We start from the raw sequence: 17,708 nt of genomic DNA on the forward strand, positions 1-17,708 counted from the left end.
TATAAATTCTGATTAAAGAGATCCCTTCCTCTCTATCTAGTGCCAGTCTGAACAGGCTAAACATTACCCAATTGCATATTTAGGCACAAGAGCTATGCTTAACTACAGAGAATTCCTTCCCTAAGAAAAAATCCCAATAGCTATGTAACCCCGTGATCTGTTTCATAAGCAACAACTGAAGATAGGGCATGTTTACTTTTCCATGGAAAAATTAAGTTAAAAACATCACATTAATAATTGCTGTTGGGGTTGCAATTATGCTGCTTTGACGAACGTTACTTTCCTTTGGTAAAGCCTTTTTGGTAGAGTCTATCTCCTTAGATTATTCACCAGGCATCAAACTAGAACTGGAAAGTTGAAAGCAGTCCCCATCCGTGCTGGCAGGTGTCGGTGATGGCTGCACAACATTACTCCGCTCCTGAAGTGAGGTGCGCAGTCCTATATAGTCACCAGCCATTCGCGCTGACATCTGATTTCTTGACTTTATCATGCTCGCAGACGGGGAGCCAAAATCAGAATTGTTGTGACCAAGATGCAAATTCCTACATTGAGATCTTTTTAGGTGAACAAGATTCCAGATCAGAGAACAAGGAGGCTCTGTGAGGAAGCTGAGGTTATATAGAATCCCTACCAGAAAAGGCATTATCAAAGGTAAGTTACTAGCTCTTCTGACTGAGAATTCTAACTGCAGATTCCTCACCTTAGAAGCGATACAACAGCAATACCTCTCAGGAGGAGGATCTGTGTACGGGCTCAGACCAAAAGTCCAGCAGGACTGAATGGACAAAGTGCCCCTTTTGATGGGTTTGGCTGTCTAGACAGTAGTGCTTCGTGAATGTAGAGTGATGTCCACATAGCCACCTAGCAGATGTCCAGTGCAGGTACTCCACGTGCCAAGGCGGTGGTAGAAGCCTTGGCTCAGGTGAAATGGATCCGGAGGCTGCTTCTTAGACATTGTGTAGCAGATATTAATGCAGAGCACAATCCGGTGAGATATGGTTCTCTTCTACACTGCCTTGCCTTTCTATGCTCCTGTGAATCCAATAAGGAGCTAATCGTCCACACGGTGTTCTCTGGTATGATCGATGTAGAAGCTGAGAGCCCTTTTCGGATCCAGCCAATGTAGACTTTCTTCCTTCATACAAAGGTGAGGTAAATCAAATTATGTTAGCAGGGTGAGGCTTTGCCCCACATGAAAAGGAGTCACCCGTTTTGGCAAAAAGGAGGCACAAGTCCTAAGAAACCGCGTGTCTGGGTAGAAAGTGGTGTAAAGTGGGTTAAGAGCGAGGGCCTGAAACTCATTCACCTTTCGTGCCAGAGTTATGGTCATTATGGCCAGCTGTGCAAAGGCTCAACTGGAAAGCACAAAAGGAAAGTCAAGACTAAATTCAAGTCCCACTGGGGCATGATAAAAAGGAGAAGGAGAAAAGAAATGCTTTAACTCTCCCACAAAATGCAGCACAACAGATGGTTGAACAAGGAATGCTGATCCTGCAAGCATAGGAAATCCAAAATAACCAGCAGGTACCCGTTAACAGAGCTGTAATTAAGAGTGTCTACCTGCTTTGGAATTAAGAGTGTCTACCTGCTTCGCAGCGCACCAAGCATCAAACTTGTCCCAGTGGTAGGCATATACGGACTGCGTGGAGGTGTGCATGACTGCCAGACTGACATCCACTACCATGGAGGCAGGTCAAAACCACACAAATGGTGACACTCAATCACCAAGCATGGAGATGAAAGGAACACAGGTTTGGATGCCGAACTTTGCCCTGCTGTTGAGACAGGAGATCCTCCTGATGGGCCAGCCTGATCAAAGGACAGCTGGTCCAAGCAGATGGCTTGCAGCTCCAAAAGGTTGATGTGGAGCCGGCCCTCCGCCAGAGGCCTCTGATCTCAAACTCTTGCAAGAGGCCACCCCAGAACCCAAAAGCGATTTCTCAGGCACCCCTGTCAGCTGTGGGTAAGGAAAGGGGCCTGCCACTGGCTCAATCATAGATTAACAGCCACCACTGCCGATCTTTTGCAGACTTCTCCCAAATCTGGACCAGATCCGAGAGACCCCCTGATGCTGCACCGACTGGGACTTCAGATCGCACTGCAGAGCTCTCATATGCCACCTGGTGTGTTTCAACAGGAGGATGCAGGAGGCCATCAGTCCTGGCAACCTCAGGGTCATCCTAACTGTGGTCCAGGCAGAGGTTGAAATATTAAGATCACAGACCGAATGTCCTGGACTCTACCCCCCTGGGGTTAGGAGCAATCCTTCACCATGTCCAGAATAGCTTAGATGAAAGGAAGTATCTGTGAGGAAATGATAGCGTGAGCCTCTTCAGGAACAACTGGAAGGATCTGAGACACTGAGTCTCATAGGGAGGTGAGCCTATCGGCTTAAAGGCAGGTTACATTCACAGAACGCAAGGCAAGAGTAGACTATGAAAGGACTTGTCTGCCAAAAGTGTCAATCCATTTTGGCTCTCTGTCAGGAAGAGTATCGAGAAACACATTTGGGTTCACTTTACTGGCCGAGGCCTGCACCACCAGACTCTCAGGGGTGGGATGTTGAGTGAGAAAATATGGGTCCCCAGGTGCAGAGCAGTTAGCTAGCTAGTTGGTTTATCGGGGGCCCAGAGCAGGACCGAGACCAGGTCCCTAAAAGGTTATCAGTAAGTGCCTCATTAAATAGAAAGAGAGGGTCCAAAGAGGTCTGACAAGGTTGAGGACTTTAGATAACACATTGGTCTTAACCTTTAAAATGGAAGCTGGCGATCTCAGCAGCCCTTTGCATCACCATATCAAATGATGCTCGCTGCTCCGTAGAAGGGCATGGAGGATACAGAACGCGTATCTGATGGATTGTCATAATTGAAAGGAATTAGTGGTGTCGAATGCGACATAAGCAGAGGTCAATGGGATGTTATACTGGAGATGGACAGCACTATGGGATGGCTCTCTTTGTCCTGCATCAGTGAAGTCTGCATCTGCGTCAGTAAATCATGCTCGGTCATGGAGCTAGTAAGGGGTCTGGTCTCGATACAGCAGGCTCAACGGGCACCGAGGGAAGTCCTGCCGGCAGAAATACAGAAGGGGGAGGGGGGGTGTGTCTCTTGGCTCCCTTGGACTCAAAGGCACAGCAGAATGAGCCTGTGGCACTATTGACCACATCAATGCCTCCTGAAGCTGATGGGGAGTCTCCCCGAGCCCAGGAAACTTGGGTTAGCGCAAGGTGGTATAAGGAACAGGCTCCGTGGAGCGACTTGGGGAGCGAATCCTACAAGTGTGATGATGCCCACACACCATCTTTGGGAATTTGGAGTGATGCAATGGGGTTTAGTCCCACTTAGACAACTTCTTTTTAGAACTACCCAAAGCCTTAGACCTCGACAACGACTTGTTATGGGAACGGCTTCAGGCGTGGGACAGGGATCCCCCGTGACTTCAGCCAACGTGGAGTCTTCCAGTGTCTGGCGACTAACAGCTCCCCATTGTGCTCCTGGATAGCTTTAGGGTGCATCTGGGCTCAGTCGCTGCAGGCTGCAGTCATGGGACAATCCCAGGCATAGTAAGTGGGGATCAGTGACAGACATCTGTTGGTGACATTCCCCACAAGACTTAAACCCTGTTGATCTGTTAGGAGACATTTCCCTTGCACACTGGAAATTATTTTATGGAAAATGCTTGGAAAAAGTAGTCTCAAAGACATCAGGGGTAGCTCCGGGTCCACAGTTTTGGCATGGAAAGAAAGGCAATTATGTCATGGGTGGTGCCTATATAGGCCTGTGCACATCCCTTATGGTGGAGACATTGATGCAAATTCATCGCCGCACCTCCACACACAGAGGTACTGCTGTGAATTTTCTAGATCCAGTCTGACACCTGCATAATACTCTAAATCGAAGAATCTGTGGTTAGAAGTCTCAATCGGAAACCAAGTGGTGTTAAAGCAGTAACACTGCAGTACAATTCTGTTCTTATCAGTTTCACGCTAAAACCACATTGTCATGTCACTATCGTTTACTCATTTCTATTTGGGTATAACCAGAAACCAGAAAGACTATTTATAAGCAGCTTTGCTGAAAACAGCCAATCCATTGATCATTTGGGTCAACCAAGTGGCTAACAGCATATCCTGTTGGCACTCTTCACTGAGGTAGTGCAGTGTTTAACATAATTTTAATTTTATACATAGAACTAATTTTGTAAACATCAGATCTCGACACTAACACTTTACATAAAAAAGAAGACTATGACTGGGATACAGAGTTAAATGCAAATAGAAGCCCATCAGAAACGGCCTTTCTAGATCTGTTCACGCTATCTATTGAATACTTTTACTTTAGACAGCCAGACTCCACCGAAGACTCTAAGCCTGGCTCAGAAATAAAATGGCAGGTGCAAACTACAAAGCTCACCTCTGTTTTCGTTATTTAATATTAAAATGCCACCACACTGTAGAATTCATGAATATCTGAATTGTAATCGAGACGCTCAAGAGAATCAATATGAACTGTAATACAGAAGCTAGATTCTTTCCTCACTTATATTTGATGGGGCGTTTATACATTGAGTAATGCCATATTTCGTTTGAAACTTATGATCTACAATGCATCTAAACTTATCTCGGCTGGAGCTTTTTGAAGTAATTTGTTGGTTTCAACTTCTTTGCAGGTGTGTATCTGGGAATGACCATTCCGATAGCGACTGTTGTTCACACTAACAACTCCCAGTCAGAGCTCACCCGGTCTGTGACGGTGGCGTTCTATCTACCAGCACAACTCCAGGCACTGCCACCTCAACCTTTGGATTCAGCCATAATCATTGAGGAGTGGCCGCCCACAGTTGTTTATACTAGGTATGTAATCAATATTGATTATCTCGCTCTCTTGTATGTGTTCTATATTACACAGTGAACATTATCTTTTCAATGGAACCTTTAACACATAGGTTCTATTGAAAAGGTGTTGTTTTAATGTGGCTATAACTAACTCCGGTGGCTGGATCTGCAACAAATTTAGCAAATTGAAAGCAAAGTCAGCTAACATCCATCATGCCAAGTTTTGTGCAGTTCTATGCCTGGGAATAAATTCTAAAAGGGGTAGTGGAGTAAACACATTTTTTCATCAGTTTTAGCTGCGATAGAAAATTTTGCTCGGGCTTAAAATAAAAATCCCTATATGGATGTATGCCAAAATAGAAATGTAACTTTAATGAGAAAGCGTGCTTTCACCTGTTCCATGTAACTCAGTTCAGTAGTTTTTGAGGTATTAACAGTTTAAAAAGTTGCAGAGCAGGCCTCAAAAGGTTAACACTTCTGTATACTTTGGCTGTTTTAGTTGGCTGAGGAACCACATCAGCAGAACCAAAGTCCAGTTTGCAGACCCGAACACACTGGTTGAGTTCAAGAGAAAATCTTCTTGTGGCCATCATTGGTCACTGCATCCACGGAAAAAAAGGCCATACTAGGGGGCAGGGTGAGCAAATCCTGATCCCCAGGATTTAGAGACATGACCCTCAATCCCCCCCAGCTGCCCCATCGAGACTAGTTTTCAGGGCCGCAGACTCAGCAATGCAGTGAGGATCTCGGTTTCGAGAACATATGACAGCACTTGCAACCCATAGCCACTATGAAGAGACTGCAATCTATGGACCTCTTAACCCCAATTATCTTGTTAGGGGGAAAAGCCACACCAGAGCCTGGTTTCTTAGCCCACATAGGGTAGTAGGTCACATACCTCTACCTCAGTAATCAGAAACGTAAACCTCAGAGGTGCATCTCGTCATACTTTCGCCTAAGCATGTACATTTGACTAAAACATTTTTATGTCTGTCCAAGACTCGCAGGTTATTTTGGTAGGGATCTTCCATACTGTAACTCTAGGAATAGGTGCACACCACACACAAATAATGGTGCAATAAATGTTTGTCAGCTTCTAACGGGAAATTCAGGTACTACTTGTAACATTTAATGAATCAATATGACAAACATTATAAAGACACGAGCAAAAAATAGAGAAAATAAAATGAAAAACAGAAATTAAGAAATGTAATTTGTCATCAGTTAAACTGAAAACCTTTAACGGTCGATGTAGTCCAAAACACCTAATCTAACGGACTCTGTTTTGTTAGTCATGTCATGTGCTAGTAACATTATTATTAGTCCACACTGAGACACAAACACATGCATACCTTAGTGACTGCAGGTAAACGGGTATGCCCCCACAGGGATCTCCCAATCCAGATCTTTAGCATCCCTTAGAGGAGAACCATCTTCGCTCTCCTTAGATGTACAGCTGAATTTTCCTGGAACTGGTTTTGGCATACAAGCTGAGGCTATAAGGTGCCTACTCAGGCTGCAGACCTCTTCTGCCCAGTTCCAGCAGCGCTTCATTCAGCTGCCGACGTCATGGAACATGCAATGTATTTTTTTAAATATACCTCAAACAAACTCTAAACTGGCACTGCAAATCTTAGTAGTCCATCATAATGAATAACTTGAAAGTCATACAATGAGAAATTAATGGCATATCCGAATGCACAATTAGGGCTCATCTTCCAGGTGGAAGTAGTTAAACTGGGGCAAAAGCATGCTATTTACAACTAACTCAAAAATATATTAATGTTTTTTATGTAATTATACTGCTGGTTCTTCTTCTTCCTCCTCTTCGATCAGCTGAAGCATGCACCTCTCTAAAGGCCACTAAAATGTGCAACGGACCTGCTCCACTTAAAAACTAACAACAAATGCAAAGTGATTTTAGTTAGGAACACTAGGTAATACACAAACCATGACTTCAGAAGTCTGAGTAAAAGCAAACAGACTTGATCAAGGCTTGAATCTCTGTGGTTTCCTCCATATTGGATGGCTTATCTAAGAAATGTTCAAGCCCTACATCTACTCAGCGTAACCTTTTGGACTGCTGCTCTGCACTTTCGGTGCCTTACGTTCATAGCTTCAGCTGCTATGATGGCATTTACAGCATACTTCTCATCTTAAGTATAGCCTCAGCTATTACTTACCTTACCTGATCAAAATATTGATTGAAAAGAGAAATTTCAAGAACAGTCAATCACCTGTTGAGCTGCCATTACTATCCAGCATCTTAAGCCTTGATATTGTCCGAGAAGACGGAACATGTGTCCACTGCTATATTTCCTTGGTTGTTCATCTTTCAATTGCAACTGTAAAACCCTGACAACTCTTGAAGAACAAATTAATGTTATTACTGACTATATTATAAGTCTAGACAAACCTTTTAACAGTGGTTGATGACTTTTTGTACTCAATCTTGGTGTGTGCTCAAATGTTTTCGTATCATGTTGGAGTAGGGACTATGCTTTACGCCTTGGGTAGCAGGGTGCTTGGGGTTGTTAAAGCAACACAACTCTATTCCAAATGCTTCTTGGTTGCATAGTTCTCGTTTATCCATAGTGCCATATAATAAGAGGATGTGCAACTGTCTTTGGTCACTGCTATCATTTTAATAGTACATTTTTGTTGCAAAGTCAACCTGTGCCCTGGGCACCCCCCAACGTTTTGCTGACTGATGCTGGTGGTAACTGACTCTGACTGACTCTGGGCTCTGCCTAACCAGGGCTAGTGTTCTGCTGAAAGAAACACATTAGAATACAGTTAAAACACCTACATACACTAGGTTACAGAATGGTATGGTGGGGTACCCCTGTGATTGGCATGACCAACCCTATAGGCCCGTTGTATATAATAGGGCAGGGGGATTGAAACTACCTAGAAGTCCCTAATACCCTGGTACATGGCAGTTTAAAGGCCAGCAGCTTTTTTTGCACTTGCATGTGTGCACTGCTGAGGCCTCTTTAAAAGCAGCACTGGGTACCAGGACTGCTTTTAAAAAGTAAATTGTGCACAGACTCGACGTTGGTGTTTGGGGCACTTAAAAATGGATAACCTACAATGTTTAGGCATATTAGGGACCCCCAGGGTCTCCCCCACGTATCCCGAGGGTGGGGGTCAGGTATTTATAAGGTACACCCTTATAAAATGAGTTTTTATATGCCTGGGTAAAGTGAAATTTCACATTTCACTCCCCACATTGTGGTACAGTGCTACTCAAATTAGACTTTGATGCTAGGAACACTTTGGAGGGAGAATCTGCAATCTTTCTACAGATGATTCAGAACCCCTAAAGTCTCCCCTAGTTGGACATGGGGTGGGGTTCTTGTAGATATAAGACAAGTACTTATAAAATATGTTTTTGTAAGTCCTGGTGCTGGAAAAATGGCCCAAGTCATTTTACCCATTGCAAATCCCCTGTTACATAGGTTAACATGGTAGGAAGTTATTGATTAATAACTATGGATAGGAGAGGGATAGAAATGCCATTCAAGGACTTCCCAGAATGGTATTAATAAATCCAACAATATATTGTTGAATTTCTCCTAAAGTGTACATACAAGAAGTTATAAGACTTTGTTTGTAAATCCAAATTCAGCCTTCCAGTGGTCTGCCCTGATTGGTCAGAGTTAAGTGGATTAGTCAGGCTGCCTTGAAGAGGTGATAAAGAGCCCCTGGGGTTAACCAGCTCTGCTGGCAAGGCAGTGTGCTGTTCCATAGGAATGCCAGGCCAGGGAGAGAAGTCATAAACTATGCTCTTCAAAAGGGAGAGTAGAGACCATTGTCATTTACAGCTCTGAACTTACCACCTCAGGCAGATGGTAGGATTAAGGAAGGTATGAACAGATGCAGGGGGGAAGAGTAAGTAAATTAGCCGTCCTAGGGGTGTGTTTAGCCAGCTCTCACCTCCTTGCTGGAAAATCAGCCATTATGTATTTGGAAGATTTGATGCACTCTGGGACAAAATAATGCCACACACTACAGAATGTGGTCATAACTTTGAGGAGTTACTCTGCTCCCATTGGTCAGAAGTGACCTCCTGCATGACCCAGAGAACTTGGAATAAGTATCTGAGAGGGGCAGAGCCCTCCAGATCTGATGCTTGAAACTTACTGCAGCAAGAAGTGCCCTGCTGAGAAGTTTTGCTGTGCAAAGATTTCTCAGGCTTGACCTCTGAAAACTGCACCATCTGAAACTACAGCCCGGTGCTGAAAAAGAACTAAAGAGTGGACTCCCTGAAAGCTACAGGTTAAAAGAGCTCAACTGGAACATAACCAACTAAATCTACACCTTGGAGAACCATCAGTGGATTTGTAAGGGTTTTGTATCAGTGGATTGTGGGAACTGACGTCCTCAACTTTCAAGGACCATCTTGGAGCTTCCAGACCCTTGGAGTAAGTTTGACCCCTTGAGGTACTTCAGAAAGAAGTTCAAGAAGTTTGGTCCCTCTATGGAGCAAAGTTCCATAGAGGGACCGACTCAACCTGGTCAGCCAGGCCTCCTGCCTTCAACTGCGAGCCAACTGCGAGCCAGCCAAGCCATCCAGGTTTGTCCCGCTAAAAGCTCCATGGGTCCAACTTCCAGAGTTTGACCGGGACTAGAAGAAAACTGAAGCCGGCGAACCCTCACCGGATACGGCTACATGAGGAGCTTCGAGAGACCCTGCAAGAAAAAGCTCCAGAAAAGTTTCTAAGTCCGCTCGTAGAAAAGGTGACCGGGAGCAACCGCAAGAGCCAAGCCGCCTGCCTTCCATCGCGTGTCAGCCTGGATTACTGGATTGTCCCCCTCGTCACAAGTCAAGCCGGCAAACCCTCACTGGATCCAGACTGGCTGGGAGCTTTGAGGGCCCTCAGGAAGAAAAGCTCCAGAAATGTTTCTAAGCGTGAAGGTAGAAACTGAGACCGGGACCTGCCGGGAGCTGTAGCCGCTCAGGGCTCCATCGAGCCCGGCCTGAAACTTTGACTTTGGTCCGGTCTATCGCGAGCATGTATCACAATATGGTGCTATAATCTTCTAAGTGCTATATTTTATTTAAATCTTTGAAAATTCATATCTCCGGTTCCCTACATTGGATTTTTGTTCTTTTGGTGTCATTTTAAAGATAAAAATATTTCCTATGTTTATAAATTGGTGTTGGATTTCTATTATGTGTTGTGTCTTAATTATTTACTGAAATGGTGTTTTTAATGCTTTACATACCTGTCTTTGAAGTTAAGCCTGTCTGCTCGCAGCCACGTTACCAAGGGTTGAGCATAGGAATAATTTTCTAAGACCTATGCTGAGTCCTACCATGTGTTAGTGGCCTTATTGCCAGTGGCAGACCTACATTTGCCCCTACCAATAACCCACTTTCCAACAATTTTACACTGATATTTCTTAAATTATTCCTCGGATACTCTATCTGGGAAACTTTCTGTAGTTGTGAACCTTGTATGTCAAATGCGAGGATAGAAATTGCCTTCCTACGTGCGGTCACTTTAACATGTATTGAGATTAAATATGCTCACGCATTCAACTGATGAGACTCAATTCTGCACCTAATGCGGTGGCTTAACACATGTTTGAGTGGCTCGTGCATATGTTCTGAACAATCTATGTACTAAGCAACAGATGCTTAATATTTTACACTTACTTTTTGCAGGGCATTCACTGGCGTAACCAATGAAGACTCCATTATCAGACAAATTAGCTTACTTGCAGAGCTGCTGGAGTCGCCGGAACTATGCCTGCAAGATACCTTTATTGTTGCAGGATACACAAACCCCGCAGCTGCAAATCGACAGAATGAAATTTGGTTCCTACAGAGGTCATAAAGGACTATCATGTATTCTCAATTCCACCCAATGACGTAGCTTTCATATATCCCTAAATACACGCCTATGTTACTTAGGCATGACTCTAATATTAATATTTTTTCCAAATACGGGTAACATAGGGTGCCATTTGGTTAAATGAAGAAGACAATCAAAACCATATTCTACAGTCCTGCACAACTAGAAGTATTCAGCTCTGTTTGACATTTTTATTAGTTTTCTTTACGTTTATGTTAATGCTTTTCTAGATCAACTGGTCTTTAAATACTTTAAGACCTACACTGAATACAGTGCAAACCGTTGTACTGTCCAGCTACTGATTTACCAAATCTTTTGGCATTTTATTTGTTGTGCCACAATTGCTTTCTCCCACTTCTTTACTAGCCTGGAAAGTACCTGTTTCATGGTCAATCCCACTGAACAGTAAGGTCACAGCATTGGAGTTCTTATTCCCACAAGTAACATGGAGTTAGTAGTCTGCTCCCTTGCTTTTTCTCTATCTTCTCAGGTACACATGGTGAATTCCAGTCTCATCCTTTTTTTTGTCCCTACCACACTACCAGTTATTTCATTCACCATTACTGAGAGATGCCATTTGGAAGGTGTGTGGGGGGAAAGGGAGAGAGGGAGAAAATGGTGGCAAGGGTTCTACTAGTTTCACTGCCAACATTCCGCTTGGCAGCAACAGCTATTGCCTGTTTGTCCAATTATTTACCCATACCATCAACTTGGATCCTTAACTGCAGGATGGCTAATTAACAACTGTTAACATCCATAATGTAAGGCAGCAATAATAATGTATGGCTATTTTAGCTGTAGTGAATTAAAAGGGGAACATACAAAGAAAGAAATCAAAATGAAACGCCTCCAACACTTTCCACCGTCCATTGGAAGGCCCTTTTTCAAGATTTCTGAGAAAAGATCATTATCGTTAAGGCAAACAGCTGCTGGTCATCCCTGTCCCCGCTCTTACTCCCTCTCAATTTTTCAGGATCCAGAGCAGCAGACAATCATCTTTCAAGTTTGTGCTGAACTGTCCCTGCCCACTAATAACTTCTTCCCTCTCTGTGTAATAAAATAAAAGATAACTGGAATCCCTTATAAGGGCAATATGGCCCCATCCTCATACCTTGGAGTTGAGGCCATTCGATTTTTTTTTTTTTTTAACTCCAAGCAGAAAAAATACGAAATTATACAATTTTTATTAGTATCATGGAAACACAATTAGTTGTTTATTATGAAATTATCCTAGATAAATCAGATACCTATATCCAATACTTGTCTGAAAGAGTGCCTTTTTGATCCAAGGCAATTTATAGCAACATACCAGTTCTAGCATTCACCGATTTGTTAACATTGCTATCAACGAGAGACGTGGGCCAAATGAATTGCAAACCTTGCTCCAGATGGTCAACAAAAACCCCAGGGTACCACATCCAACGGCTAATTGTGGAAAAGCCATTTTTGTTCAGTGCTCTAAAGAATCGTCAAACAAGATTTTTCGATTGACGCCAATAGCTGTACGTTTGATGGCTGATCCAGCAATGATGTAATAGATGTGTTTGCTAAATAGTATAATGCTACAAGTTTATATGCATCGTGGTGTAGATATATGTGGTTCTGTGCTCATAAAACGACTGTCGCAAATGTATTTAGTTTTGTGATACATGTCATTCTTTAACTAGTTCAGTGGATAATGTTAATATTTATTAATATTTTAACATTTAAAGCACGACTGCATCAGCTAAGCAGCACACTGTGAACCAATATTTTGCGTGGGTTAAGATTAACACCGTGTGGTAAAATGGAGGCATGTCTATTCTTATTGCCTCTATTTTGCTAGAAATATTTGTAAATGCACTTTGATTGATGCACAAAGGACCAAGATAATATACAGGGTTTGCTCAGTTGCTTATGGGCACATGCACTATACAAAACTAAAAATAATGAATAAAAATAAATATTTATCTATTAAACTACAGTAAAGTCTATTTTGATGAAGAATTATTTTAAAAAAGGCCAACTATAATAATATTGCATCATTATTTTGTGTAAAATGTATTCATTGCAAACTTGCGACTGTTTTATAGGCAAGACTGCTTTGTATTTTTTAATAAAAAACATATATAACTAACTACTTGGAATGGTTTTGCTTAGTCTTCGACAGTGCTGGTTCATCATAAGATGAGAGTGCTTTTATGATGGAAACTGATTTTACACCAGTATAACAATTTGAAGTTTGCTGAGCAGGTCCACCGTTAGCCAACTATGTGCTGTTTTAGTATGTAAACATTTCATTACTCTTTTTTCCCCTTTAAGTAAATCTCAAACTACTTTCCAGCATTCACCTGCGACAGTCAACCTACTTTACAGCAAGGCTAGAGGAGTACACACTATGCATTTCTAAATTACGTTCTTTCTCTTCAGTGGCAAAGAATAACAGAACAAAACTTCTTCCCACAGGAGTACCCCCTCGGTTGCTCACTTTACTACACTTTTCTAAAAGGTACAATAGACAAAGGCTAGCAGAGTGAGATCAACTTGACTTTTGGATTCTTTAAGATACATTTCGACCCTGTACAGCATTCAGCTGCCTTTTGGCTAGGTTTGTGCAATAGAAATTCAATGTGCATGCATACATAAATTGCAACTTTTCCGAAATATTTATCAATTTATTGACCAAAGCTCCAAGAACTCGTGTAAAGTCCTAAAATGGGAGCGCTTCTTTATCTGAACACTTTCATCTAATCAAGGAAAGGAACGGTGTGTGGTTATGTTGCTAGGTACTTTACAATCTATGTAAACCAGATGGATAACAGCCATGATCTATTCCTTTAGTCTCCCATTTGTTGTGTAGGGAATGCAACTTCATATTCTCGTCTATTACATCTGTGACTATATGGTATATGTTGTACACAAACGTATTGTGTGGTTAAAAAGCAAGATTTATGGGATATGGCTAGATTCACAATACGACGAGTCGGTATCTTCCAGATGCATTCTGGGTTCCACGTTCTAGTGCCGGAAGTAACAAAAACACTAAGGATAAACCCACCACAATACAATACATCCTTTTCCCTACAAACTATTAATATATAATTTAAGTGGTAAGTAGCTTCATGGTATACCAGTTTACTTGAACTTTCATTAAGGTAATATATTTTGTATGTCACTTACTGCTGCCTGCCTGAGAAAATACACTTACAGGGTAGCCGGAGTGATTGGCACATGAAGGACCCAGCATAACAAGCAAGAAGGTGCAGAAGAGGCTGTGGTGACTGTAGCTTTGGTAGGGCATATGTAGATCCGTAGTTCTCATGCATTTTATCCCAAAGGAAAAGCCCCTTTAAAGTTGAATCAAGGCGACTAATAAGGCTGCTAGAGAAAGGGGAAAATGTAAGGTGGAGAAGAGCATTAAACAAGCTGAGAGTCGCATTCCACCTATAAGGGAGCATGGGACTCCTGTATGCCTTCCCGCTGTTAACTCTTCTGTCCAGAGTTCTGAAAAGATCAAGAACGACCAGGCCTAATCATTCTAGTAGCTCTGGATTGGGTCCGGAGAGTGTGGTACTCATAACCTATGGCCATGAGCATTTGTCCTCCAATCAGGCTGCCGTTTTGGAAGGATCTTCTGTCGCAGCAGCAGGGCAGAGTCTTGCACCAGGACCTAAGCAATCCACATATGCATGCATAGATATTGATAGGTGTCAGCTGACTGCATTTGATCTTCCTCCTGGTAGTGCATGTTATACCTGGGGCTGGCCTCCTCCTCCAAAGTCTGTACGCTGGACATAGGGACAAGTTTGTAGCATTGTGTGGCACCCTTAATAAGGACCAGTTGCAGGCCAAACTGTTGGGTGTCTTATGTGTTTTATCTTTGGCCCAACAACGACTTGCAGTGGGCAGGGTTGAAGGTTATCTGTCAGCTCTTTTGGCTTTTTTGCTTTCACTGGAACAAACGTCCTTATTCAAATTATTTGCGATTAGATTTCTGAATGGTTTACTCCAAATTTCCATTAAACTTTATTGGTTCTCACTTCTCTTATGTGAACCCATTTTGAGCCGTTGCGCAGCTGTCTAAGCCTCCTTTCCCTGAAGACGGTCTTTCTAGCTATGATGACCTCAGCTTGTCACGTGTGCGCTTCACCCTCGGTCAGTCCAGCTGCTCCACACCATACCTTCTTTCTGCGCAATCTAGTACTGAGGGCTAGAGCAGCCTTTCTACCAAAAGTTGCTACTTCCGGGAGGCACCTTTATGGCACAATGGACACCTGCCGCAGTAGGCGGCTCTGCCTGGATTTCGTAATTGGGACACTATCGGGATCTCTACCTTGGGGGATGTTATGTGGGGGTTTGTGTTGAAATCCTTCCAAGATAAGCAAAAAAAATGTTCTAATGTCAAAAAACCCAATTTTTTAAATATTTGCAGTTCCGACATGCCATTTCTCCTAGCATGAAGGGGTTGGAGGTGCTGGCAGAGTTCAGTCCGGTGGAGGCAAACGTGTTCATGGGGGATCTCCAGGATCACAAGATCTCCCAAATCTACCAGTCCCTGGTCACGCATAGCTCCCCCTTGCTGCAGCATCTTAGGGAGACATGGGAGGGAGATGTAGGCCCGATGGAGGAGGAAGATTATTCAGAGGCTCTGGCCTCCCCACGTGGGCAGCTATTGCGCTGAGCCTTCGGCTTATCCAGTTCAAATACCTCCATCTGGTATACTATATCAGAGTCAGGCTGTGGAGGGCGGGCTTGGTGGCATCCCCGGTGTGTCTTTGATGTGCGCATGAGGCGGGTACCCTATTCCATACTGTATGGTACTGTTCCACACTGGTACTGATTTGGAAGGGAGTAATGGCTTGCCTTTCGGAAGTTTTGTGTTGGGACCTTCATGTTCACCGAAATTGGTGCGCCTACATATTATGGATGGCATTGGGGGCAACATTTATAAACGCCACCTCATGCTTCTGGGATTTACCTTAGCCAAAAGGGATATTGCCAGGGCCTGGCACCATCCGTTTCTGCGTGGAAGAATGGCCTGGATTTCTGTATGGGCTTGGAGGCCCATATCTTTGTGGCAAGGAGGTGCCCACGTATGCACTTCAAAATTTGGAAGCGCTGGGCGGATTATCGTGGCCTGGAGCTAGAGCCTGCCCCGCTGACTTTAATCTTTCCCTTCTCTTCTTGTTTTCCCTTCTATGCCCGAGTAGTAGAAAAGCTGGCTCATGGGTGATGACGCTGTGTAAATGTATGCTTAAAGTCTTTGCGTGCTTTGAGACAGTGTGATTGTGGGGGTTATAGTTCTTTTGTTCTGCTTCTTTTGTATTGCCTTTCATTTTTTTTCTCTATTTACATGAAAATAGTCAAAGTCAAAATGGTGTATGTTGATGCTTCAGAAGTCTCTGGGGTACAGAGCTCCACTCTATGTGTTATGTGACAAATAACATTTGTTTAAAAAAAAAAAAAAAGTTGCTACTTTGCCTTGAAGGGACCGGCCCTGCTCCTTGCGGCCTTCTAGCGGCCCGACCTTGAATCGGGCACACCAGCAAGGGCCTGGCCGCAACTTGAAGATTGATTCTCCAGCTCTCCTGGCTTTGACATACTTACCTGGAAGTGCTCACTGCAGCCGTGGATTACCTCCTCTTCATCAGTAAAGACTTCTGTGCTGGGCCCCTGGTGGTGCTTGGGGAGGCACCTGCCTCCACTGTTTGAACCTGGCATCCCCTGACAGCCGGAGACGTTCAAGGGTAAAGGTAAGGGGCGATAGGCTGTGGAGTCACACAGCGGGTTTTGCTTCCCACCCCTACTTCTGAACTGCTGCCCGACCCCTCCTGCTTGTAGACCGTCCGGATTTTGGCCTTACCTACTGCTTTAACTACCTCCTGAATCCAGAGAACCTTGCCTGGGCGGGCCACCTGGTGGTCTACCAATAACATCTTAGGGGTAGGGGGTGATGGGCTGTGGGATCGTGCAGTGGGCCCTGTACACCCCTCTGCCTCTGAAACACCACCCAGTCCCCTTACAAGCAACTTGGTCAGGACGGACTGTGGCTGATAACTGGGCCCTTCATCGGGCCTAGATGCAGCTCGGGCCTGACGCAACAATGGACCCTCCTGCTGACCTTACCCTTTCATCTTTTGGCACTGGAACAATGGTGCTTTGCCCTTTAGCTTGACTCTTCTTGGTCTCCACTGCTCGTTGGTGCTCCTGCCAAACCCCTGACCATGTCTTGACGGGGGACTGCCTTTTCACTCCAGAGACCCTGCCGACACTGAAAATCGCGGATTAGTTTATATACCTGCCGACCTGGAGGAAGCTTGGGTCCCCCCCATACCTTGTTGCAGCTCACCCTAAATCCTACCACTCGCTGTGGAGTCCTACACACCACCAGCAGCCCTCTAACTGGAGGGCACGGACTTGGGCATCTAGTCGACACGTGCCCAAACCAGGCGCCAGCTACACATAGCTAGGGGCCTCTCAGCTGGAATATGCCACGCACCAAAACCAGCAAAGACACTGCAAATAGCCTAACCAGAGAAAATCAGTTTGCTTCTATGTGGCTTAAGTCTGGGCCCCCCAACCCCGGCGCCCATGGACCCTTCACTCAGGACGAGACCGCCCCCTCACACAGGTCTACATGAATACTTTTCTCCAAGAAATCAAAACTGAAATCGTCTCTCTAAAACTGAATTCAAGACCTCCCTCAAAGACCTGAAGCGAGATATCAGTGATTGGGGGGACGGGTCGACGACCTAGAGAGCACAGTAGACGCTCGATCAGAAGACCAGGAGAACCTGTGGAGGAGAATGGCTATTCTTGAAGAACAGCACACTGAACTTCAAATAAAACAAGAGGATTTGGAAAATAGGAGCTGTAGGAACAACCTCCGCATCACAGGGGTCTCTAGAGGAGCGGAAGGCTCAGACATCATGGCCTTCACGGCAGATCTGCTCCACGAGGTTAGAAGCGATGATGATGCCTCCCCACCTGCCCTTGACAGAGCCCATCGGGTTGCCACGGCCCCTGGTCGT

At 44.2% G+C, this 17,708-nt stretch overlaps 2 protein-coding genes across 3 annotated transcripts in view; one reads left to right on the top strand and one right to left on the bottom strand.

Annotated features, from left to right (window-relative positions):
- The window catches only part of LOC146799481 (heme-binding protein 1-like), a 55,231-nt gene extending 42,417 nt beyond the window's left edge, over positions 1-12,814 (top strand). Inside the window, exons 4-5 of the mRNA XM_085627036.1 lie at positions 4,669-4,852; positions 10,509-12,814. Coding sequence (XP_085483162.1) covers positions 4,669-4,852; positions 10,509-10,680 — 356 coding nt within the window. The 3' untranslated portion in view covers positions 10,681-12,814. The remainder of the gene's footprint in view (positions 1-4,668; positions 4,853-10,508) is intronic.
- FANCM (FA complementation group M) overlaps positions 1-17,708 on the bottom strand; it is a 797,274-nt gene that overhangs the window by 587,108 nt on the left and 192,458 nt on the right. The gene's annotated exons all lie outside the window — the stretch shown is intronic.

Source organism: Triturus cristatus, chromosome 9 (assembly GCF_964204655.1).
Source record: "Triturus cristatus chromosome 9, aTriCri1.1, whole genome shotgun sequence".
In the NCBI taxonomy this organism is placed as follows: Eukaryota; Metazoa; Chordata; class Amphibia; order Caudata; family Salamandridae; genus Triturus; species Triturus cristatus.